This window comes from Bufo gargarizans, chromosome 1 (assembly GCF_014858855.1).
Source record: "Bufo gargarizans isolate SCDJY-AF-19 chromosome 1, ASM1485885v1, whole genome shotgun sequence".
Lineage (NCBI taxonomy): Eukaryota > Metazoa > Chordata > Amphibia > Anura > Bufonidae > Bufo > Bufo gargarizans.
This window is the reverse complement of record NC_058080.1, coordinates 141,031,835-141,058,971: the sequence shown is the minus strand read 5'-3', so window position 1 is coordinate 141,058,971 and position 27,137 is coordinate 141,031,835. Positions and strand designations below refer to the sequence as shown.

Here is a 27,137-nt window from a genome sequence, read left to right as displayed (position 1 = left end):
TTTTTTTAAATAATGATATAGTGTACCTATGAATAAACCAGTAATAGGTTTTAGGTTTCTAAGCATTAAAAACACTATTCTCAATATAGTAAGGTCTTAATATTATTATTATTAATATTATATATTATTTAATATAGTATATCAGTTTATTATGGGTTAAATGAGAGAGAAAAAATTAACAGAAAAAACTTATTTGTCTCTCCTGGCACTGCATCTCTACATGCAAGGCTGGCCACTTATAACCTAAGCTATAGCATTATCACATAGACAAGAATTGTTTTCTAACACATATTACTGGGTCTTTATAATAATGTACTGTGAATAAAGCAGTAATATGTTGAATAGCTTTGTAAGAATATCTCAATGTAGTAATGCTACAGTATGTAGTGTATATTATATGTACATGCTAGGACACATCTCTAGGACACAGCTCTGCCCTCAGCATGCTGATGTCTAGCCCTGTCAAACAAGGGGAGGTGGGAGTATGCAGAGCACAAGGGGTGTTACAAAACGGTGTTCCAATTCTCTTATTTGCATATGAATAAAAAAAAATATAATTTGAATCAGCACGTTGAGCCCTACAAAGCAGTATGCCTGGTTTCATAGGGTTGATCTTGCTGACAGAGCCTCTTTAATTACTGGGGCCACTAACAATGGCATTATAACCACTGAGCACTATAGGGAGCTGTTTAAGAATTTGGCACATATGCACTGGGACTTGAGCCCTGGGTCGTTTTTGACCTTAGCAACACCCTTCCGGTTGCCTGGGGTACATAAATCGTTTGTGTGTGTGTGCAGTGCAGCCCAATCCCCGACAGAAAGAAGCTAAGTAAGGCATTGTGACCTTCTCTGGTAATGATTTTGAAGGAGCTTTCCTGTACCGGTTCCCTACCCTTTCATAATGGCTCCTATTGGATAGCTTCTCTCTTCTCTCCTTCCAGCATCATTCAAGGATGTCTCAGATGTCTCAGTCTTTTTCTTTTGCCTTCTGCAGTTACCGGGTTTGGGGTGGCCACAGTTGTATGCTGGGTCCCCCAGACACTGTTACCACGTATTGCTGCTCTTCTGAAGGGTTGCTAAGGCACTGTGCACCCCAATGAGAAATACGTCCAGAGAATCGGGTCTGCAGTAAACCAGTGTGCTTCTTTACTGGAGGAACTCAAGTTCAAAACAATGCAGGCAATGTGCTGAATTGTCTTCTCCAGTTTTCTCCTGGGCAGAAGAAGGTTTCATGCTGAAGAAAGGACTGAACTAGCTGTCCTCTCTCTCAGAAGGCTTGTACCCTGGCCAAAGGGTGGTGTCCCAGGGTCTGTGGCTCATTCGTTGGCTGCCTTCCTAGTCACAGGGCTGGTAACCTGGGATTTGTGGCTTCCCCTTCTTAGCTTCTTCTTCTGGTCACTCATGCAGTCTTGCAGAGCCTCTCCAACTAAGCACTGGTCCCTATCTGCAGAGAAAAAAGGGCTCTGACTGCTCTCCTTATACACCGTTTCTAGCTCAACTAGAACCTTCTAGTGGGAGGGGTGGAGTGGAGAAGCACAGCCTAAACTGAAACATTTTTACAATTTCTATCTTAGACTTGTATTGAGTTTCAATGGAAGTATATAGGAATGGCTATGGTCAGTGGGAGAGATTTATCATCTATGTGTTTGTGACTTTTTAATCTGCAACTTTTAAAAATAATAGTTGCATCTCCTGGTTTTTACACCATCCTCACCACTTTTCCTAGGCAAGGGAGGGAAGGGGGCATGGCCAGCTGCTGTGACAAATTTATCTTCCTTTACGTCAGTTTTCTGGAACAAATGAAGCTAGAAATCTGTGCCAGCTCTAAGCTGTTGTACATTTTTGTTTAGGCAGACAGATTGCCAGAGGATGCCCTTAATTTATGATGCATGCACCTCGTCATAAATCAGGTGCATCCTCCAGCAGCACAGGGAATATCAAGACCGATGCAGAAAGTGTCAGTCTTGATAAATTTCCACCAGTGTGTCTGTTTTTTCCTTGTAAATCTTTGCATAGGTAGAAAGCCTTAAAGGAGTTTTCAGAGACTTTACTACTGATGGCCTATCCTCTGTATAGTGAATGGTAGCCTTTCTCAAGCCTTTCTTAGCTTAAGAAAGGCTACCATGTAGCCGAAACTTCGCACCTTGCTTGACCTTTTTTGTACTGTCTCATGGACCCTATGTAATTGATTAAACTGTTCTGGATTTGAGATGCTGCCAACATTCTTTATTTCTTCACTGTTGTGGTGACCACCGTGGATCCGGGGTCATGGATTGGCTGATGCATACCTAAAGAATCCATGAGGTACTATTGTGCTGCAACATTTATACACTTTTTCCCCCTATCCTCTGTATAGGTCATCAGTATTTGATTGGTGGGGGTCTGACACCCAGAAACTCTGCTAATCAGCTGTTTGAAGGCAAAGGTGCTTTCACAGCTTACCAAGCACAGTGCTATACATTCACTTGAATAAGGCTGAGCTCGACCCAGGCCATGTGACTGATGACTGTAACGGATCTCCTGGCACCCTGACCGGGTACCTCCGTTGATGGATGCTCCTAGTGCTTCCCGAGGACTCCAAGCACTCCACTCGACACCGTAACCACCACAGGAACCAGGAACAAGAAAAGTTCTTACAAGAGCTAGTAGTTATAGCCAGGGGAGTATAGCAAATCTTCAGCGTATAGCAGTTCCCAGTGTCGATCAGTTACCCAAACACCAGCCTCAACATGATGAAGGGTAAAACAGGAACTCTTTATTGAACACACAAGCATTGACTTTTATATACACCTCTTCCAACAAGGGTACCACCCCCGTGGACCTGGTTGGGAACTGAGGACATGACATAGCAGCCTATCCTTTACAGTTTTACAGTTTAAACACAAAAACTATACATTCAACAAACACAATGGCATTGCCTGTGACGCAATTAACAAACACAATGGCATTGCCTGTGACACACTCAATAACAGAATAGGCATTGTCTTTGATGCAATCAACAAAATACAATTACCAAAACACAATGGGCTCTGCCTGTGATACAATTACCAAACATAATGGGCTAACTTAATCACTCACAGGCAGAAAACACCAATTTTTCCCCAAAACACAGAAAACACCTTAAACCCCCACATATCTCCATAATTTATACATCCTTGGATAGCTCTGATCTGGGTGAACAACATATCTGAAAATCACCCAGATCCGAGCAGGGGTTCCTGAATTCCATGGGAGTCACATTTGGCCGACCGCAAGCATGGCTTTCCTGCCCAAAACAGTTCCACAGATTTAGGCCTCATGCACACGACCGTTGTGTGCATCCATGTCTGTTGTTCCGTTTTCCGTGATTTTCTGCGTACCCATTGACTTTCAATGGGTCAGTTGAAAACTCGGAAAATGCACTGTTGTTCATCCACGTCCGTGATCCGTGTTTCCTGTCCGTCAAAAAAATATGACCTGTCCTATTTTTTTGACGGACAATGGTTAACAGACCCATTCAAGTCAATGGGTCCGTGAAAAAAGACGGATGCACACAAGATTGTCATCCGCGTCAGTGATCTGTGTCCGTAGGCTACTTTCATACAGACGGATCCGAAGATCCGTCTGCATAAAAGATTTTTCGGAGCTGAATTTTCACTTTGTGAAAACTCAGATCCGACAGTATATTCTAACACAGAGGCGTTCCCATAGTGATGGGGACGCTTCAAGTTAGAATATACTACGAACTGTGTACATGACTGCCCCCTGCTGCCTGCCAGCACCAGATCTCTTACAGAGGGCTGTGATCCGCACAATTAACCCCTCAGGTGCCGCACCTGAGGGGTTAATTGTGCGTATCATAGCCCCCTGTGAGAGATCAGGGGCTGCCAGGCAGCAGGGGGCAGACCCCCCTCCATCCCCAGTTTTAAATTCATTGGTGGCCAGTGCGGACCCCCCCTCCCTCTACTGTATTAATTTCATTGGTGGCCAGTGCGCCCCCCCTCCCTCCCTTTACTGTATTAATTTCATTGGTGGCCAGTGTGGCCCCCCCTCCACTGTATTAATTTCATGGGTGGCCAGTGCGGCCCCCCCCCATCAATGACAGGAGTCTATATGGGGTGATCACCACCCTGTCATTGATCACCACCCTGTCATTGATCACCACCCTGTAAGGCTGCATTCAGATGTCCGTATGTGTTTTGCGGATCCGCTGTGTCTGTGTTTTCCGCAAAACACATACGGACGTCTGAATGGAGCCTTACAGGGGGGTGATCAATGACAGGGAGGTGATCACCCCATATAGACTCCCTGATCACCCCCCTGTCATTGATCACCCCCTGTAAGGCTCCATTCAGAGGTCTGTATGTGTTTTGCGGATCTATGGATTCATGGATCGGATCCGCAAAACACATACAGATGTCTGAATGGAGCCTTACAGGGGGGTGATCAATGACAGGGGGGTTATCAATGACAGGGAAGTGATCAGGGAGTCTATATGGGGTGATCACCCCCCTGTCATTGATCACCCCCCTGTAAGGCTCCATTCAGATGTCCGTATGTGTTTTGCGGATCCGATCCATGGATATGTGGATCCGTAAAACACATACGAACGTCTGAATGGAGCCTTACAGGGAGGGTGATCATCCCATATAGACTCCCTGATCACCCGCCTGTAAGGCTCCGTTCAGATGTCCGTATCTGTTTTGCGGATCCGATCCATGGAAAACATATACGGACGTCTGAATGGAGCCTTACAGGGGGGTAATCAATGACAGGGGGGTGATCAGGGGTTAATAAGTGACCGGGGGGGGGGGGGGTGTAGTGTAATGTGGTGCTTGGTGCTACTTATTACTGAGCTGCCTGTGTCCAATCAAAAGGGACCACCAGGTAGCAGGTATATTAGACGCGCCCCTCGGAATAACAGGACCGCCGCCAGGATGCAATTAAAATATACCATCGGATTGGAGAAAACTCCGATAGGGACTCCTGACTTTACATTGAAAGTCAATGGGGGACGGATCCGTTTGCAATTGCACCATATTGTGTCAACGTCAAACAGATCCGTCTACATTGACTTGCATTGTAAGTCAGGACGGATCCGTTTGGCTCCGCACGGACACCTAAAACAACATTTTTTTTAACTTTCCTTCATGTCTGATGATCCTCCAAAAATCACGGAAGACACACGGAAGAAAAAATGGACACGGATCACGGAACAACGGAACCCCGTTATGTGGACCGTGAAAAAATACTGTCGTGTGCATGAGGCCTTAGGTTGGGCGGCCGGTCTGTCTTCTCCTTCAAAATTAGTATATGGGCCATAGTCCTGAGGCAAGAGGCTGGCAAACAGGCCCCCTCCATAACCCAGTGGCGAGGTTAGTTTCGCCACAATGACCATGACATCATATGGCCTAGACCAAGTTAAGAAAAAGCCACAGCGCTACTGTGAGCATTAATTCACCGTAATTGATAGTTATGGGAGTAAATGTTCTGCCAGCCCATACCTAGCAATATGTGGCATCAAGCCCTATGCAGTGTGTATGAGTGTATGCTTACACACAGTATTTTTTTCTGCATTTTTTACAGCTTTTTAACAGCATTTTTTGAGGTGAGGTTAAAAAAACATTGCGGCCGGATATTGCTTAAAAGTCTATTGCAACTTATTAAAAAGTTTTTTGTTTTTAAAGTTTTTGTGGCATTCCAAGGGTTTGTGGCATTTTTTTCAAAGCATAATGCTTTGGGTATGTTGTTTCTTTTCTCATAAGCTTCTCTACAGAACTTCAAAAACTCTAGAAAAAAACCTGTTTTAAATGTTATTAAATAAAAAAAAAATGTTGGGAAAACACTTGAAATTCATGGCTTTAAAAGCATTTAAAAACACTGAAAATATAAGTGTGTTTGTGTGTAAAGGAAGCTCGGAAAGGGGTTTTCCGGGACTTGGCTACTGATGTCCATCTTCGATAGCTCATCAATGTCAGATTGGTGGAGGTCCCACTCCCAGCACCCCTGCAATTAGTGATTAGGGAAAAGGGTAAGGGCTCATGCACACAAACGTTTTTTGGATTCCGTATATGGACCGTATTTTGATTCCGTATACGAAACCATTCATTTCAATGGGTCTGCAAAAGATGCGGACAGCACTCTGAGCAACTCATCCTTGCTCCGTTCCGTGATTCCGCAAAAATTATGAGACATGTCCTATTCTTGTCCGTTTTGCGGACAAGAAAAGGCATCTCTATAATGGGCCTCCTGTTCTGTTCCGCAAATTGCTGAAGGCACACAGGCGGCATCCGTTTTTTGCGGATCCGCAATTTGCGGACCGCAAAAAACAGCACGCTCGTGTGCATGAGCCCTTAGACTGGCTTCACCATTTCATTTTCCGTTCTTGTGATCCATCAGAAGAACAGAAAAAAAAGGATCCTGTATTTTAAGCATCAGTTATGTACATTTTACATCCGTTTTTATAGATAGAAAAAAAAAAAGTTCTGCATGCAGGACTTTTTTTTCGTGTAAAAAAAAATAATTGGATCTCGCCAAATGGCTAAAACGGATGCAAAATGTGCATAATGGATGCTCAGTATCCGTTTATTTACAGATTCTGTTTTGTTACAGGATTCTTTTTTTTCTTTCTTTCTGTTCTTGATCAGACGGATCAGAAGATTGTGCATTGTCTGCTAAATGTGTGCCGTGCAAGCCTACATTTGTGAAATGCTGCTCAGTGACTTTGGTGCAGTGTAAAATAAAAGAATTCCTGCAACTCCTGCCTCCTTCAGAGGTTGCCATTTCTACTCCCTTACTGTACGGTTCATATTCTAGTCTTTATTCTGTGTACTCATTGACTTCCAAAAGAACGCAGATGCCAGGATTATGAACTTGCCTGCATTGAAGAAAGAGGGGAACATACCAGGATAGAATGTACATGAAACCAGACGTTTTGAAATAAAAACAAAAAGCACATCTTTTTACAATTTGCAGTTTTCGGTTGTCTTTGTAAGCAGCGCCCTCTAGAGGCACTCTGACAAGAAGGGGATAGATTACAAATGTCACCTTTGTTTGTTATTTCTGAATGGGAATGAAACCCATATGTTGAACTGCCTGAGGATTCAATTCAGCTTTTTTCCAGCATGGTAAATAGGCTGCTTGCTTTGTATCAGTTACTTTTTTTTCCCACTAATCGTTTTCGGACTTGTTTATATGCGGAGGTTTTATGTCGTAATTATAAGACGACAGCTATTGTTCAGCGCTGGAAATGATTGCTTGTAGCCACCACTGGAAGAACCGCATTGTCTTTTTTCCCAGGGTGGTTTTTGAAGGGTTACATAAAATGTGAAGCGCTGTGATTCAATCCCTCTGCTTTATTAACCCGCCTGCTCTGAGTTCCCGGTTTCACTGAGGTCTCCATGTTTTGGCTGGCCGGAGCCTCAGACATGGGTCCACTGATGGTGCATGCAACATGTTTTTTCAGGTGTTAGATCATATTTAGTTTAAAGAAATACAGATCTTTTCTTTTTTTTTTTTTCTCCTTTTGTATATTACACTTTGACAGATTAATGCTGAGTACTTTTGAAGACAGACCACGATCTGTTTTGCTTTTATTTTAACTAAAATGCTTAGAAAAAAAAAGAAAAAATTTAATGACGCAGTCATTTAGGGGATGTAGATGTTAGTTTTTTCCATGCTTCGTTACGGATTCCTATTTTGCAACAGTAAATCTTGATCCACGCCTCATATGTAGAAGTTCTTTTAACACTGAACATAGAAAATGCACAAAAAGTAGCAGCAAATCCTCAAAGGGAATGACAGTGATTTTGTTTTAAATATGAAATGCAGTGAAAGTGCTGAAATATAAAAAATAACCTACTATTTTTCGCTTTATGAGATGCACCTGATGATGATCAGACCTCATATCAGATCCTCACATCAGACCCCCATATCAGGACCTCACATCAGACCCCCATATCAGGAACTCAGATCCGACTACCATATCAGGACCTCACATCAGACCCCCATATCAGGAACTCAGATCCGACTACCATATCAGGACCTCACATCAGACCCCCATATCAGGAACTCAGATCAGACTACCATATCAGGACCTCACATCAGACCCCCATATCAGGAACTCAGATCAGACTACCATATCAGGACATTGGTTCAGACCCCCATATCAGGACCTCACATCAGACCCCCATATCAGGAACTCAGATCCGACTACCATATCAGGAACTCACATCAGACCCCCATATCAGGAACTCAGATCAGACTACCATATCTGGACCTCACATCAGACCCCCATATCAGGAACTCAGATCAGACTACCATATCAGGACCTCACATCAGACCCCCATATCAGGAACTCAGATCAGACTACCATATCAGGACATTGGTTCAGACCCCCATATCAGGACCTCACATCAGACCCCCACATAAGGACCTCACATCCGACTACCATATCAGGACCTCACATCAGACCCCCATATCAGGAACTCAGATCCGACTACCATATCTGGACCTCACATCACACCCCCATATCAGGAACTCAGATCAGACTACCATATCAGGACCTCACATCAGACCCCCATATCAGGAACTCAGATCCGACTACCATATCTGGACCTCACATCACACCCCCATATCAGGAACGCAGATCAGACTACCATATCAGGACCTCAGATCAGACCCCCATATCAGGAACTCAGATCAGACTACCATATCAGGACATTGGTTCAGACCCCCATATCAGGACCTCACATTAGACCTCTATGTCAGACCCCCCTCAGACCTCAGATCAGACTTCCATGCCAGACCCCCATCAGACTTTAAAATAAATAACTTCACGTACCTCCCCTGCTCCGCTGCTCTTCTGCAGGTCCGGCGGTTATGGCAGCAGTTGCGCTCCCTTGTCTTACCCAGCACGCACTGCAGTGTCATCTGACATCAGGTTACAGTGTGCGCACTACGTCCTGACGCTCTACGCGGTCAGGACTTGCAGTACAGCACTGCCCCAAGGACGAAGACAAAGAAAACTGAGTAGGAGCAGTGCTCCTAATGCATACTTGTCAGCGCTTCCATAATGGAAGCGCTCTCTAGTATTCGCTTTATAAGACGCAGGGCCATTTTCCTCCCACATTTGAGGGGAAAAAAGTGCGTCTTAAAAAACAAAAAATCCGGTATACTCACCTGGTAAATACTCCGTTGCTACAATCTTTCCTCAAGTCTTTGCTGACTTTGGCCGGTGTTGATGTGCTGTGCGTGTGCATGAAGCCATCACTAATGAGGTAGACCATTGACTGCAGTTGTCACATGTACATGTATGGCATGTCATCTCTGCAGAAAAGTAAAGGAAGACCAATGAAAGCCATCAATATGGCAGCAGAGAATTTACTAGGTGAACATACTTTTTTTTTTTTTTTTTTTTTACCACATTTGTTTTCTGCTTTTAGCATTTTTTTCTCCTGGACAACACCTTTAACTTCTTTTCTTTTGATCCTATATTGTCTTAAATTGACTGCAGTTAAAACTTAGAAATATCTGGTCTGTCCATCTACACTGTCTTGTCTGGAGATCTAGACTTGATTATTGAGATGAAATATCCAGTTTGAAACTCTTCCTCAAAAAATCAAATAATTTTTTGTGATTGTGAGCTTTTTAGGCATATGTAAATAAATGATATATACTTCTCTAGGACACGCTGTTAGTCCACAGTAATACAGCACTAATGTGAACAGAGTCTAGTACTGAAATCAAATTTCTCTCAATGCTTTTCTTTCCTTAGTTTGTAGATTTCTGCATTTAATTTTTTTATTATTGCACTTTTTCTTTGCGATAAATGACGAGTCCTTGGTGGCACTGCTTTTAGTTAGGTGCTTTTAGTTCGTTCATGGTAACAAATACTAACAGAATAAAAAGACGCATTTCTTTGTAACCATGTAGATACACAGGTCTGCATTGGAGCTGTAGACAGAAAACGGTAGGCACATTTTTAATCAAGACTAACTTTTTTTTAAACATTAATTGTAGCAAAAAATAGAGAAAAATAGTAGTGTATTTGTCCTAAAGCTATTTTCTAATTTGCAAAACTATTTTTATTTTGTTGTTATCTACATCTAATCCATTTTAATGCTGCCTCCATTTCTTGTTTACAGGTAGAGTGACTCCTGAGCAACTCAAATCCCATGTCCTGCTCTTCAAGCAAAACAAGGCCGCTCTAGAAAACCACTGTGGCCTCCTACAGCTGGCGTCGGCTGCAGTCCAGGCATTAAAGCACCCTGAATGCGCCAAGTGGGACACCTTCCTTGCATTCGAAAGGCTTGTCTTGCAGGTAAATTCCATATAGATAGTAGTAAGTATGCTATGATCACATGGTTCAAGGGGTTTTTCCCGGAACTTAAAGGGCATCTGTCAGCAGATTTGTACCTATGACACCGGCTGACCTGTTACATGTTCGCTTGGCAGCTGAAGGCATCTGTGTTGGTCCCATGTTCATATGTGCCCGCATTGCTGAGAAAAACTATCTTTTAATATATGCAAATGAGCCTCTAGGAGCAACAGGGGCATTGCCATTACACCTACAGACTTTGCTCTATTCAAATGCTACGTCCTCTGCACATTGACAGGGCCAGGCAGTATAAACGTGATCATGCCTGCCGGCCCTGTCAATGAGGGTACAGACAGGTTCGGCAGTTGCAGAGAGAGCAGAGCCTCTAGGTGTACTGACAACACCCCTGTTGCATTGCATTTGTATATATTACAACACCAGTTTTCTCAGCAATGCGGACACGTATGAACATGGGACCAACCCAGATGTCTTCAGCTGCCAGGTGCACATGTAACAGATCAGACAGTGTCATAGGTACAGATCTGCCGATGGATGCTTTTTAAATATTGATGACCTCTTCTTGGGATAGGCCATCAATATGAGATTTTGGAGAAACCCCCACAGTTCGATGGAGCGGCGCACTGTAACGTCTTATGCTGTGTAGTGCCTGCAAGGTCAGTCCCATTTCAAGCGTACTGTGCTACGCTGTTTCCGTAACTCCCGTAGGCTACTTTCACACTTGCGTTGTTAATTCTGGTATTGAGATCTGGCAGATTTTCTCAATACTGGAATTAAACGGATCCGTTTTGATTTTGCACATCAGGATGCATCTGTTCCGTTAGGATGTGGTTGTGTGAAATCAAAATGGAAAAAACCGGATCCGTCACTAAATACATTTAAAATCAATGAGTGATTGATCCGGTGTTTTAGGCTCCTAAAAAAAAATCAAGTCCGTCACCATTGACTTACATTGTTTTCAGTGACTGACCCATTTTTTTCCGTTTTTATGACCGGATACAAAACTGCAGCTTGGTTTTGTGTCCGGTCACAAAACAGAATGCTGGAAGACGTCCTGATGCATCCTGAACGGATCTCTTTCCTTTCAGAATACATGGGGACAAAATGGAAACATTCTTTTCCAGTATTGATATCCTCTGCCGGATCTCAATACCGGAAAACAACAACGCAAGTGTGAGAGTAGCCTTAGTTGTGAGTTATGGTAACTTGTGAGGAGCAGAAATGGTGTGACGTGCTGCGCTAAGCTGTTTTTGTAGCTCTCGCGTACTTCTATAGGAATTACGGAAACAGTCCAGCTCAGTGATGGCGACTGATTCCTTAAACTCAGCCTCCACTCACAGGTTGGATATATTGTCCAGAGGGACAGGATTGGGGATCCCTGTTCTAGAGACGTGGGGTTCCAAGAGAGACATCGATGGCATATTCTATGGATGAGAATATTCCTCTAATACCAGATGCTGTCACAAAGCACCAGGACTTTATAATATTAAATGCTTGCTTTAATAACTGCTGAGTTCCATATTCCCTTTACTTTAGTGCCAGTGTCTGCAAATAATTCTTGTTTCTGCCATCTCCAAAATTCACTGCCTGCCAATTGCCATTAGTGCCTGTGTGTGGGAGGATTGAGGAAAGGATTGAGAGAGTGGAAACACTGAATGGGAGAAATCTATCATCATCACACTATTAGTGTCAGCAGAAGTTAGTACAGGTACTGAAAGGGATCTAGGGGGCATGGAATATTTCTTGTGAAATCTTATTAGATCATGTTCGTTAGACAGAAATAGATAATAACGAGACCAGCTCAAGTAATACCCATCCAGACCGCCCTCGCATTTCAAACCATGATTTTGCAAAGAGTAACGGGAAGCGCAATGTTTAGTAAAGGGCATCTGTCAGCAGATTTGTACTGGCTGACCTGTTACATGTGTGCCTGGCAGCTGACAGGATCTGTGTTGGTCCCATGTTCACATGTGCCCGCATTGCTGAGAAAAATGAAGTTTTAATATATGAAAATGAGCTTCTAGGAGCAATTGGGGCGTTGTCATTACTCCTAGAGACTCTGCTCTCTCTGCAACTGCTGCGTCCTCTGCACTTTGATTGACAGGACCAGGCGTAATCACGTTTAGAAATTAAACAATTAAAAAATAGGGCTGCTCACAAAAAAATAAAAAAATCACCAAATGTGTTCCACCTGCTACTACCAAATGGCAATCTCCAAATACTCCAGATATGGCTGGCTCACAATGCAATTAGTAAAACATTCATTTATGGCAATCTTATATACCCATCATGTATACAATCAACAGTTTACAATGCAAAATAAAAAAAAAATTATAAGAATATAAAAAATAGCAATCGATGATACCTATATTATAAATATGCAGTCACGGTCCCTTTAAATGCTGATTAGCGGAGCTCCCGCTTGTTCGGCTATTTGTATATAGTAAGATAGCTCTTACTCTCTTAACTACTACTGTTATATTTTCTGACCTTGTTCACTTTTTTGCATGTGTTAAACATGCGCTAGTTATGGAGTGCTGAATACTTGATAAAGGAGATTTTATTTATATATATATATATATATATATATATATATATATATATGGACTTGTTTAAACATCCCACGCTTTGTTATACATTAAATGTATATCTACCCTTCTCATGGGGTACTCCAAAAGTGCAGTGTTGCAGATTATTGTGATACAAATTATACAGTTTTTATTTGACCACTTTGATATACTGTCTGCTTGTTATTCAATGTATCAATATCTTTGTTGCAACTGGCAGCGCGGCTTACCCGCCTCAATGATTCACATGGTCTGCTGTGTCTAATGGCTCCATGGATCACTGGCTTAGTTCTCCTCTGGCTTAGTTCTCCTCTGGCTTAGTTTACTTCACGCATGTGCACCAACCTCTTTGAACGCCAGTAATCCTTGAACCTTTAGCATGCTATGTAGAAAATCTAATCGTGGTTTTTCAAGGTGTCTCCTCACACTTGTCTGAATTTTAGCCGTCTTTTCACCAGACCCATTTTGGAACAAAATGGTAGCAGTCATCACATTTTCAGACAAGAGTAGGCAGTTATGCCTATTTTGCGGATCCGCAGTTTAGGAACCCGCAAAATACATACGATCATGTGCATGAAGCCTGAGTGGTGGGTCAAAGGACCATCTGTGATGTAATAGTAAGTCCTTTGGTAGCAATGCTATTGTTATTCCAGACTGTAATGGAAAATAAGAATATATTGCAATGTTATTTTGTAACTTCTGGAAACCGCAAAGTCACAAGCCACAAACAAACTTCACATTTTACACCGTGACCGTTCTCACTACTGCAGCGTGTGGCTCGGAGGGTTACATAATGCCCGCTGGTTTCACGGGCAGTCTGGCTGACTTTGTGTCACTAGTTGCTTATTCATTATAAATAGGATTTATCTATAATATAGAGCCTTGATTTACATGTAGCTTTCTTTTTTTGTTTTTAACAATGATGGGCAGCCAGTGCACCTGGTACATAGAAGTCCTGTGGTTTCCAGTATGTGATATACATAGTCCTTACTGGCTTCTATTAATTAAACTTGCATTCATCACCTTCTTATACGATGTAATACAAAGAGTCTCCACATTCAGCTGAAGAAAAAAAAAGATATTGAGACTGGCCATAGCAATGGGCAGATAGATACAAGAAAGCCCTTGCAGCAGTGTACAGCTTGCACTCCGCACACCAGTCCATGCTCTGCAATGTTCTTAGCATGAGCATTTTTAGTATATGTAAAACCTTTGATGCTATGTTGTCCAGGGGTGCGCCTAGCCTTTCTTCTGCCTGAGTTGAAAACTGAAACGGCACACCCCCATGCCAATTTCTTAACCTAACCCCTTTGCCACAATGAAAACGCTCATGGCTCTTCTGCTGCCCCCTTCTTGCCCCTACCTGGTGCTGCCTGAGGCGATCGCCTCACCTGGCCTCATTGGTGGTGCATCCCTGATGTTGTCATCTTATGGAGCTGTGTGGTGGAATGGCATGTATGTAATAAGGGCATGGTAGATCCATTGCATGCTAAATGTTGGAACACTCTACACCTTATCTTTGCCTATGAACACCATTTTATAGTTTAAATACCGCTTGCATCTTTTTAAATGTGCTACTTTAGTAATCTTGTACTGATAGTGAGTTACAGTACATCACTCATTCATCGGGTGATCAGCGGCACATTTAGCATGAACCTTTCAGGGACAGGTTCATGTGCACCGCTGCAGCTAATGACTGGCCTCAGCAGTGACATGTCCTCCAGTAGCATGTCACTGCTGGGCCACATTCCGCTTGGGGACCCGTCACCGCTCAGGCCACTCATTGGCTTCAGTGAGGCATTTGACTCTTTATTGGACAGACAGGGACCAATGAAGAGTGTCTGTGTGCCACAGAGGAATAGCGGGGAGCAGGTGACTATTTTTTTCTTCAAAGGTAGCCCTGGCATGGGACAGACTTTTAAAAAATGTTAAACCCTTTAAGTATAACATTACATTAGGTCTGTCACCAGAACATTAAGAAATTCAAAAAATATGGCCAACCTCTTTAAATAAAATATCCTATTCTTTGCCGTAAAATAGTATGGTGGCATGGTAGAAAGAGAATTTGGAGTCTTCCCTCCTTTCCGATTATATCAGACGCTTGAATCGGATTGAAAGCATAAGACTAATAAAGCCAGTCACGAAGACTTTCTTTCTGTAAAGTAAAATAAATGGTGTTTATCTAACTCTCAGGGCATTACTCACATATGACGTTTCATTTCCTGTATTAATTTTTTTTACCTTTATGTCTTTCTTTGAATGTTGTTGTGGAGGCGAGTGTTCTGCCCACGGTGCAGCATGGGACATATCATCTTTTGAGGATTATTTTATATAATAATGACAAAGAATACAAGGACTTATCAGGCAGATGTGTTCCATGTGCTGGATCTCTTCCCAGAAATAACCATTAAGAAAGTTTCATTAATTCCTTTTATCATTAGTTTCTTTGTACTGGATGTGTGAGATGTAGGGGTTCAGGACTGTAGGGGCTATAAACTGTATTTTTTTTAGTTTTTTTTTTGTAAGCATTGAAGTTGTCCCTTTTAGTCCAGGTGATCTCACTTGGATAGGGCTGACTTACCAGATGTATTTCTTGTTACATATTTTTTTTTAAAAAGGGGGTACAAAAATGAGGATGTTTCATCTATTAAAACTGTCCTTGTTGTCAGTAGCAACCAATCAAAGCTCTGGTTTAATACCCTTAAAAAGTAACTTGCTTACTTTTTTTTCCCTAAAAAAAATGATAATTGAGAGCTCATGCACACAACCTCTGGATGTTTTGCTGTCCGCGAAACACGGACACCGGCCGTATGCATTCCACATTTTGTGAAAGGGAAGGGCAGGCCCCTAGAACAGTCCTATTCTTGTCCTTAATATGGACAATAATAGGACATGTTCTATTATTTTGCGGAACGTCCATGCGGACACGTAATGCACACTGAGTAATTCCCGTTTTTTTAAGTGAATGGAGCAGGAGAACGGAAAGGCTGAACGGTGATGTGAACGAAGCCTAATGCGTATGAAGCTAATGTACTTTATAATATACAGTAGTTTATTGCAGAAAACTGCCTCTTTCTCCACTTGTCAGAGTCCCCTTCTCCACCTGCCTCCTGCACTGATCACACTCTAGTAGTCCAAGAAGAAAACACCACTGACTGCACCAAGCTCTAGCTAAAGATGTTTTCTTCATTCCATATACAGCAGACTGTCACGGACGGTGTACAGGAAACAAGACAATGCAACATGCATATATGACTCACTGGATCCAAAGCTAAGGAACCAAAAGGGAGACCCCTGCACAAAACCTGGCACTTTCCCTGGCTGCTCAGCCTATGCAAAAATCCCAGAGGTGGATGGTTGCATATCCACGTACCTCGACTATGTAACACCTGAACACCCTACAATAGTGAGGGGACACGACCACCGGCTCCCTACACCAGACACGGAGGGAGTCAGGGTCACCTGGGATCCAGCAAACAGAAAATAACAGATAAATAAATGTACAGCACTTAACTTAGTAGCAGACTGGGAAATAGGATCAGCAAACTCAGCAAGAGACAAAAAAGAACACCAATCCTCTTGATTCTCCACCACAAAACAGAGCAGATATGTCTCCAGATTCTGATTGACGCGCTCTGTCTGGCCATTCGACTGCGGGTGGAAAGCAGAAGAAAATTGCAACCGAACCCCCAAGCGAGAACAGAAAGCCTTCCAGAATCTGGAAACAAACTGCACTGTTTTGTGGCGGAGAATCAAGAGGATTGGTGTTCTTTTTTGTCTCTTGCTGAGTTTGCTTTAAATAACCGTCGTCAGGAGTCCTCTGATAAGTCACCATTTTTTGGTGCATATGGGTTTCATCCGCAGTTTGGGACTTTCTCGGGAGAGGGGTCTTCTGGTTTACCTGATGAGGACAGATTCTCCTCGTCTTTGTCATCTATTTGGCAAAAGATTCAGGATAATCTAAAGAGCATGAGTGAGAGATATAAGCGTGTGGCACATAAGAGACGTGTGCTTGGTCCGGACCTGAATGTTGGTGATCTGGTGTGGTTGTCTACCAAGAATATCAAATTGAAGGTTCCCTCCTGGAAGTTGGGTCCTAGGTTTATTGGGCCTTACAAAATCCTGTCTGTCATCAATCCTGTTGCCTACCGTCTTGATCTTCCTCAGACTTGGAAGATCCATAATGTTTTTCATAAGTCCTTATTGAAACCTTATGTTCAACCCATTGTACCCTCGCCTTTGCCTCCTCCTCCGATTATGGTTGATGGGAATCTTGAATTTCAGGTCTCTAGGATTGTGGATTCTCGTCTTGTCCGCGGTTCTCTTCAGTACCTTGTTCATTGGGAGGGTTATGGTCCTGAGGAGAGGATGTGGGTCCCAGTGACGGACATTAAGGCCTCTCGTCTCATCAGGGCTTTCCATAGGTCCCATCCTGAGAGGGTGGGCTCTGAGTGTCCGGAGTCCACTCGTAGAGGGAGGGGTACTGTCACAACCAGACAGCTGAGAAGCTCTGACAGAAGCCTTTCAGAACCTCCTCCTTGAGTTTTCTTTGTTGTAGTGTTCAGTTCCTCATCTCGTTAGCCTCTCTCAGCTGTCATGTAGTTGGACTGATTGCTTCCCTTTAAATTCCTCCCCATAATGCATTACTGGGCGGATTATACTTCTTCCTGGAGTGTGTGTGCAAGCTGATCCTATTTCCCAGTCTGCTACTAAGTTAAGTGCTGTACATTTATCTGTTATTTTCAGTTTGCTGGATCCCAGGTGACCCTGACTCCCTCCGTTTCTGGTGTAGGGAGCCGGTGGTCGTGTCCCCTCACTATTGTAAGGTGTTTTATAGTCGAGGTACGTGGATATGCAACCATCCACCTCTGGGATTTTTGCATAGGCTGAGCAGCCAGGGAAAGTGCCAGGTTTTGTGCAGGGGTCTCCCTTTTGGTTCCTTAGCTTTGGATCCAGTGAGTCATATATGCATGTTGCATTGTCTTGTTTCCTGTACACCGTCCGTGACATTATAAGCCGCCCAGTAATGCATTATGGGGAGGAATTTAAAGGGAAGCAATCAGTCCAACTACATGACAGCTGAGAGAGGCTAACGAGATGAGGAACTGAACACTACAACAAAGAAAACTCAAGGAGGAGGTTCTGAAAGGCTTCTGTCAGAGCTTCTCAGCTGTCTGGTTGTGACAGTAATGTCACGGACGGTGTACAGGAAACAAGACAATGCAACATGCATATATGACTCACTGGATCCAAAGCTAAGGAACCAAAAGGGAGACCCCGCATGCATGTAACGCTGATTGGTGGTGTGCGCCGGCGGGAACTACTGATCCTCCCTTCCTCCACCAATCGGCTTACTCCCTCCCATTGCCGTACCACGAGTGCCACTGTTACAGAGCTCCACCGCTCCTGCTGTGAGAGAGAAAAGAAATGGAGTTTTACTGGCCCTCTGTCGCCCTGTGCTAAATATGACTATAATTCCCCTCATCTATAGGAATGCACCAATATACTGCAGTACATGGGTGCATTCCTATGGATGACGGAGGTTATAGTCATATATAATATAAACACAGGCCTATAATGGTACATCCCTGGACTATAATCCCCCTCATCCTTAACAATACTTCGTCTCCCGTGGAGCGGCAAAATAGTGTAATTACAAGTTCTTGTCATTACACTGCACTTCCGAGATGAAATGCAGTGTAATGAACAGGAAGTGGCGCTCACACGGAGCTCTGCCCTCTTGTCAAACAGCAGATCGCCATGGGTGTCAGACCCCTGCCAATCAGATATTGATAAACCATCCTGACAATAGGATATCAATATGAATTGCTGCACAACCCCTCTAAGAGCCAGGACAAAAAATTCCAAAAAACGCCAGAGGCAAGCGAGAGAACCAAACACGCCAAAAAGTGAGAACCAGGAGATGAATACAATACCAAATCGCCAGAAGCCAAGAAATGTAGTCACAATACCAAATCCAGAAATCCAAAGCCAAAGGAGTCTTCAATGCATGCAAGGGAACAGCAGGGGGAGCCAGAGGACAATACATTTTTATGCAGAGGAGAGGGCAGCTCACGCTAGCATGCCTGCACGCTGGGTGGAGCTGCCAGTAGCGCGTCCTGAGTCCCGGCGCACCAACTCATTGGCCCGGGGTTCTGACATCAGAACAGGCCGCCCAGCAACCCTGGTTGCTCTGGCAGTCGCGGCCTGGGGAACCGTGACCTTCTTAGTCTTGTTACAGACAGTTAAATGGCAGCCACCAATACATCTCATGTTATTGCCCTAGTTCTGTAATAATAGAAAAGCCTAGATTTTAAGGTACAGTTAGTTCTAATGATGCATTTACTGCCAGAAATCAAAATGTGATGGCGGGATAAGCAGCCTGGAATGATTGGCCTATGTGGCACCAAGTAACCTTTCCTGCAAAATGGCAAATGCGTACTGGGACTACATATCATTGGAAATGTAGTTTTTCAATGAAGGTTTTGGTGTAGGTCTCTGAACAGAGAGAAACTGGCTCTTCAGGTCAAAGCTGGAAAAGTTCCTCTGCTAAAGAACTGCTTTCATCACGAATAGGACCACTTGGTGGTGGTCGTATCAGATCTAGTTGTACGGTCCGCCTCATTGCCATGTACATGTAATATAGTCACTGCCGTGTTCTTACGGTATCTCCGCTATAGATAACATCTGTCTTAATGCGGTATGTAAATATACGTTTCTCTCACCTCCAGTGATCAGCTGGTATCTCTGGGGGATACGGACAACATGTCATGTAACGCCTGGATGAGTTGGCTCCACCAAAGCAGCTCATAGGTGGGCATCTCATGTATGACCCTATGACATCCATCTACCTTTATAGACAACCCCTTTAAATATATCAGTGTGTCTCTGATTGAAAATTCTGGACATACGGTACATATTGATTGAACTGGACATGTATAAGCTGGGAGAGATACAGGGAAGCAGATGTGAATACGTAGCACAACAAAAATGTTTGGAGAAAAGCAGTGAAACACAGAGGAGTACATCAGGGATACTGATAGGGGTAATGCTCCGACATGATCTGTGTAATTGTATACCTGACAGTCTATATGCTGCGGAGTCTTTCCATATATTCCAGATGAAATTTAATTAAAGGAACACTTCCAACAGAAAGCGGTATAAAAAATAAAATAAAAAAAATAATAATTCAATATTAAAGGGGTTATCCAAGCCTATAATGACCCCCCCCCCCCCCCCAATGCCTGGGCCCCTCTCATACATTATACTTACCTGCTCCCTGGCATCTGCGTTGCTTCGGATCCTTGCAAGACCACCACTGCATCTCCCTGGCATTTCAGGTGACACTAGGGGGGCTCTTCCACGTCACGGCCTACTATTGGCTGCTCCCTCTGTTTTCAGATTTTTTTATCAGCACAACGGGGAGATGCAGCGGCGGCTGTGCAGGGATGCTGGGGAGAAGGTAAGTATAATGTTAGGGGTCTGGGTATTTGGGGGGGGGGGGGTGTCATTATAGGAGTTGGATAACCCCTTTAAGGGTACTTTCACACTAGCGTTTTTCTTTTCCGGCGCTGAGTTCCGTCCTAGGGGCTCAAATCCGGAAAAGAACTGATCAGTTTTATCCTAATGCATTCTGAATGGAGAGTCCGTCCCTCAGGATGCATCAGGATGTCTTCTGTTCAGTCTTTTTGACTGATCAGGCTTTTCAGAAAAACGTAGCATGCAGTATTTTTACCTCCGGCCAAAAATCCTGAACACTTTGACTGAACGCCTGATCAGGCTTTTTTCCCATTGACTTGCATTAACGCCGCATCCGGCGGCGTGTGTTCAGTCAAAACGGATCCGGCTTTTGCATGTTAAACCCGAAAAATAGGAAAAAAAAAGTTAAAGTCCATAAATGGCGGATATGTTTTTTCCAATGCATTTTTCCATTGTGATCGAAAGCCTGATCAGGATTCAAGTGTAATCAGTTTTCACACGTTTTTCCGGATCCGGCGGGCAGTTCCGGTCTCGGAATTGAACGCCGGATTCAAACAACGCTAGTGTGAAAGTAGCCTAATAGTAACCTTTTTTTTATTTTTTTGTCTGTTATTTTTATTTATTTTAGCAGTACTGTGCAATTGAAAATTAAACACAACATATTTTGCCTCTGTAGCAGTCAGCACTGAGAGATAAATCTGTTATATAGATTGCCAATCCATTGTTTAGTTTACTGTGAGGGAGAGATGTTATCTGCTAGTATAATAGTATATTAGTAGAATTGGGATAACAGTATAGCAACTCTTTTGTTTTCTTGATAGCTCTAGATAAAGGTGCCCACAGCAGAGCGTTGCCTTGATTAGTGTAAAATCTGATGCTCTAATTCAGTCATCCATCCCCCTTTTCCATCTCTGGCCAGAGTGAACGTTCTGACTGAGAATATCCATTCGTTAAAATGGACCAGTGAACGGCAAGATGGCTGCAACAGCATGCCTCTCCAGCGTCTCGGCTGCACATCTGCGCATGTCTCAATATCGCGCATGTCCCGCACCTCTGTGCGGACTGCTCATGTCACATTACGTGCTTTTCATCAAACTTTATGTATATGGACAATCATCTTAAAACAAGGTGCGGGACATGCGTGATATTGAGACATGCGCAGATGTGCAGCCGAGACGCTGGAGTGGCACACTGTTGCAGCCATCTTGCAGTTCACTGGTCCGTTTTAACAAACGTCATGTAAGAAGTTCTCTTTTGTATGGAGGATATTTTAATCCACTTTATGCAAATGCTTGTGATTGGTATTGAGATAATAGTAATTATGCACAGTCTGATGGTTGGTGGAGGATTTGCCCCCCCCCCCTTCTTTGTATGTATTTAAATCAGTTAATGTGTAACATACTATATGGCTTGAGAAAGGCTTGATATAAGCCGAAACGTCGCTTTGTGTGTCTTTGTGAACTGGAATAAAACTTGCAGAAAAGAGAAGATGCTGGACACGATTCCTTTTGTTCTATCATCAGGATAGGTCATCATTAGCTGATCGGGGGGGGGCACTCCACGCAAGCACTGCTTCCTCTTCATTACACCACACTTAGTCTCCTGTGGAGCGGCAACATAATGTAATTACAAATTCTCGTCATTACACTGCACTTCTGAGATGAAATGCAGTGTAAGGAACAGGAAGTGGCGCTCACATGGAGCTCCGCCCTCTTGTCAAACAGCTGATCGCCATAGGCGTCAGACCGCCGCCAATCAAATATTGATGAACCATTCTGACGATAGGTCATCAATATCAATTGCTGCACAACCCCTCTATAAGCCAGGCTTCAAAATCGTATCTCCAGAAAACCATCCACTCATTATTTGTAGCAAAAAATAAAGAAAGGGGTACTTAAAATATCCACATATAGGCTGTTAATATGTGATCATGTTTGAGGTAATGTCCCTTTAAAGGAGTATTGAACAATTTGCAGTTTCTGGTACCTTTTGTAGGAATTCTGTTTGGTAAAGGTATTCCAGTACCGCCATCATGTATGCCGCATGTAAAGTGATATCAGGTATACAGATGTATAATGTCATTATGCTAAAACCAGTTCAGGCTCATTATACCAGTATATACCATAATGTGCTGCAGGCTCTGAGATAATCGTTTACATCTGACAATAATTTTTCGTCTGCAGATCTTTGAACCATTGGCAAAATAATGTTGAGCGTAATCATAGGCTCACTTTGTTCAGCTCAGTCAATCAGATCACCTACCGCTAATCACAGGAACATGAGGAAAACATTTTCTGGTAGATTTGTATATTGAAAAGTACATTTTTTCCTAAAGTTTGTAGCAGTCTAGTATTTATTATCAAGGATGAGGTTAGTCTGTAATCTGTATTTTCAGGGGCTGACTGGCAGAGGATCCTCTAGTGGGCCCAGAATGTAAATTCCACAAGGTGGACTGAAGACCTTCCTCTTGTGATTAGTTGTATATCTTTGTTCCCCCTGCAGCTCAGTAATATACTGTACACTGCAATAGACTCTCAAGATTTGTCTGCAAATTAGTTGTACAGTAAAGCCAGTGAGCTATTCGATAAAATGTATCTGTATAGCGCCACCTGCTGTATATTCTATTTCTTATTTCTTGTCTACCTCACTGAGCTGGTCACACACGCTCAGTTCAAATCTTCAACTACCACCAGCCATATGTTATGTTAGAAGCTGTGGTGATTACAGGGAGAGAGCTGCAGCAGAAAGGACATGCCGCCTGAGATGCCAGTCTGAAGATAATCTAGCAGATCAACTGGAGCAGTGAATGTGGAGATCTCTGGACCCATGTGCAGTACAGGGCTGGTTCTAGGTTTGTTAGAAAGGTTTTGTCTTGCACTGTATCATGTCTGATTTTCATTTCTTACATGAATCATGGCATAACCCCTTTAAGGTGTTAATTTTGACTAGATATTGTTATATACTGTATATAGTCACTGTGATCTATTAATTATTATTATTACTTATTATTAACCCTTTCAACTCCGGGACAGTTTTCACCTTCCTGCCCAGGCCATTTTTTGCAAATCCGACATGTGTCGGATAAAACACTTTTACTTATCCAGGCCATTCTGAGATTGTTTTTTTTCGTAAACTTTTTTTTCGTGTACTTTATGACGGTGGTAAAATTGAGTAAAAAAAAAATCATTTTTATTTATAAAAAAAATACAAAATGTATCAAAAATTTTGAAAAAGTAGCACATTTCTATTTCTCTACTTTTATAATAGATAGTATTAACTCCAAAAATAGTTAATACTTTATATTCCCCATATGTCTACTTCATGTTTGGATCATTTTGTGAATGCCATTTTATTTTTGGGGGACGTTCGAAGGTTTAGAAGTTTAGAGGCAAATCTTGAAATTTTTCTGAAAATTTCAAAAACCCACTTTTTAACGACCAGTTCAGGTCTGAAGTCACTTTGTGAGGATTAAATAATAGAAACCACTCCAAAATGACCCTATTTTCGAAACTACACCCCTTAATGTATTCAAAACTGATTTTAGAAACTTTGTTAATCCTTTAGGTGTTCCACAAGAATTAATGGAAAATAGAGATGAAATATTAGCAGATTTTCCATTTTAATCCATTTTTTTCCGCTAAGGGCTCTTTCACACCTGCGTTCTTGTCTTCCGGCATAGAGTTCCGTCGTCGGGGCTCTATGCCGGAAGAATCCTGATCAGTTTTATCCTAATGCATTCTGAATGGAGTGAAATCCGTTCAGGATGCATCAGGATGTCTTCAGTTCCGGAACGGAACGTTTTTTGGCCAGAGAAAATACCGCAGCATGCTGCGCTTTTTGCTCCGGCCAAAAAAACTGAAGACTTGCCGCAAGGCCGGATCCGGAATGAATGCCCATTGAAAGGCATTGATCCGGATCCGGCCTTAAGCTAAACGTCGTTTCGGCGCATTGCCGGATCCGACGTTTAGCTTTTTTAGAGTGGTTACCATGGCTGCCGGGACGCTAAAGTCCTGGCAGCCATGGTAAAGTGTAGCGGGGAGCGGGGGAGCAGCATACTTACCATCCGTGCGGCTCCCGGGGCGCTCCAGAGTGACGTCAGGGCGCCCCAGGCGCATGGATGACGTGATCGCATGGCACGTTATCCATGCGCCTGGGGCGCTCTGACGTCACTCTGGAGCGCCCCGGGAGCCACACGGATGTAAGTATACTGCTGTAGATATCACGGATGTAAGCAGAAGGGCGGGCAGCGGCGCTCTAGTTCGGCTGCCCACTGCCGGCCATGTGAGGAGTGGTGGAGTGGTGAAGAGGCCGCCGCTCAGGAGACTTGGAGCGAAATGTCCTGCAGCAGAAAGGTAGGAGCTGCCCCCGGTGTGTGCACAGCGCCGAGCACTGCACCGGCCCCGCCGCAAGTGTCCCTGCTCCTCCCTTCCCCCCACTAATACATTACTTTACTTACTAGAAGGCACTTATGGGGGATATCTGTGGAGGGCACTTATGGGGATATCTGTGGAGGGCAGTTATGGGGGATATCTGTGGATGACGCACTTATGGGGGATATCTGTGGATGACGCACTTATGGGGGATATCTGTGGATGACGCACTTATGGGGGATATCTGTGGATGGCGCACTTATGGGGGATATCTGTGGATGACGCACTTATGGGGGATATCTGTGGATGACGCACTTATGGGGGATATCTGTGGATGGCGCACTTATGGGGGATATCTGTGGATGACGCACTTATGGGGGATATCTGTGGATGACGCACTTATGGGGGATATCTGTGGAGGGCACATATATAGCATATTATGCTATTTATGTATCATGTTTTTTTTTTTTTTTATTTTTTTACGGTGTTCACCTGAGGGGTTAGGTCATGTGATATTTTTTTACAACAGGTTCTTACGGACACGGCGATACATAATATGTATAGTTTGTTTTATTTAAGTTTTACACAATAGCAACATTTTTGAAACAAAAAAAAAAAAATCATGTTTTAGTGTCTCCATAGTCTGAGAGTTTTTTTTATTTTTGGGCGATTATCTTAGGGGCAAATTTTTTCCAGGATTAGGTGATGGTCAGATTGGTACCTTTTTTGGGGGGCATACGCCTTTTTGATCACTTGGTGTTGCACTTTGTGATATAAGGTGACCAAAAAATGTTTTTGTTTTTTTTAGCACAGTTTTTATTAAATTTTTTTGAGGGTGTTCATTTGATGTGATAGGTCATGTGATAATTTATTTATTTTTTTACTTTTTTTTTATCTTTATTTTTTGTCCCAATCTTGGACTTCAACTTTTGCGTGTCTGATCCCCCTTACAATGCATCACAATACTTCTGTATTGTAATACATTGGCTGTAAGTGTATTACAGACTGTAATACACTTCATCCAGCATGCTGGATCTCACAGGCTCTCCCGGAAGGCAGCCACAATGCCTAAGGAAGGCATCGGGCTGCCTTCCATGCCATCAGGTCCCCGTCACAGCAGCGCGGGGACACGATGGAAGCTCTCTGCCTCTGCACACACGTACGTGCCACGGTCAGCGCTGACTGCGACACATCAAGGGTTAATGCAGCGGCATCGGTGATTTCACAGATGTTGGCGCATACAGCAGGGGTCCAGCTATCAGTGACTGCCGGACCCCTGCCGCTAATTGGGCGGGCGCAGCTCCTGCACCCGCCCGATCAGCGCGCTGTAATAGTACGGCGCTGGGCGGCAAGTGACGTCCCACTGCGCCGTAATTTTACGGCGCTGGTCGGGAAGGGTTTAAAGCGCCATTCATCCCATGGAGCTGTACATATGAGAAGAGGTATACACACATAATACAGACAATTGCACTACGCATAAACAAGACGAGTTACAGAGTGGTACAGAAGGAGAGAGGGCCCACAATCTACAAAGTATGGAGGAAGGACACGGTAGGTGAGGGTAACATGACGGTACAGAGACAGCAGGGTCACTGGTTGTAAGCTTGTCTGAAGAGGTGGGTTTTCAGGTTTCTTTTGAAGGATTCCACTGTAGGTGAGAGTCTGATATGTTGGAGTAGAGAGTTCCGGAGTATGGGGGATGCACGGGGGAAATCTTGGTGGCGATTGTGGGAAGAGGTGATAAGAGGAGAGGAGAGAAGGAGGTCTTGTGAGGATCTGAGATTGTGTGTGGGGATGTATCGGGAAAGTAGCTCAGAGATGTAGGGAGGGGACGGCTTTACACGTATTTCAGTGTCGTGATCATTAGAAATGTTCTGTTATTGCTCAACCTTAGCCAACACTACTGAAGAACCTTAAGATTTACCTTGTCTACTTTACCTGCACTTTTCTAAGATGTAGTAGAATAAATGCACGTAGACAGCCATGTCCTTTTTTACGTACACGAAAACTGCAGCCAATTTATGGTGCCCCCATTTCAACCATTCTGGAATCTTATCTCATGGAGTATGAGAACTTGTAGTATATGTGTATAATCTGTGTATTATGTGTATAATTGTATTGTGATGATCTACAGTCATTGACGAGGACAGTAGGTGATTATGACTTGGTTTTCCACATCCGCTCTCTTATTTTTGCTGCACTGATTCCACTTAACAGAGGGCAGTTCAATAACTAGGTAAATAATAGGAAATGGCAGAAAGTACGGGTCACCTATATTTAAAAAAAAAAAAAGGAAGCTTTATTTGTAAGGAGTGTTCCGACAAACCCTCTAAATAGGAAAATAACATCATCTGGCACCTAGGATGTGTGACCATGTTGTCATTATGGATGACATGAAATTACATC

The 27,137-nt window shown here is 43.3% G+C and overlaps 1 protein-coding gene across 1 annotated transcript in view; it reads left to right on the top strand.

The window, feature by feature from the left end:
- LOC122941666 (sec1 family domain-containing protein 2-like) overlaps positions 1 to 27,137 on the top strand; it is a 554,683-nt gene that overhangs the window by 71,828 nt on the left and 455,718 nt on the right. The window contains exon 4 of the mRNA XM_044299083.1: positions 10,125 to 10,300. Within this exon, the coding sequence (XP_044155018.1) occupies positions 10,125 to 10,300 (176 nt within the window). The remainder of the gene's footprint in view (positions 1 to 10,124; positions 10,301 to 27,137) is intronic.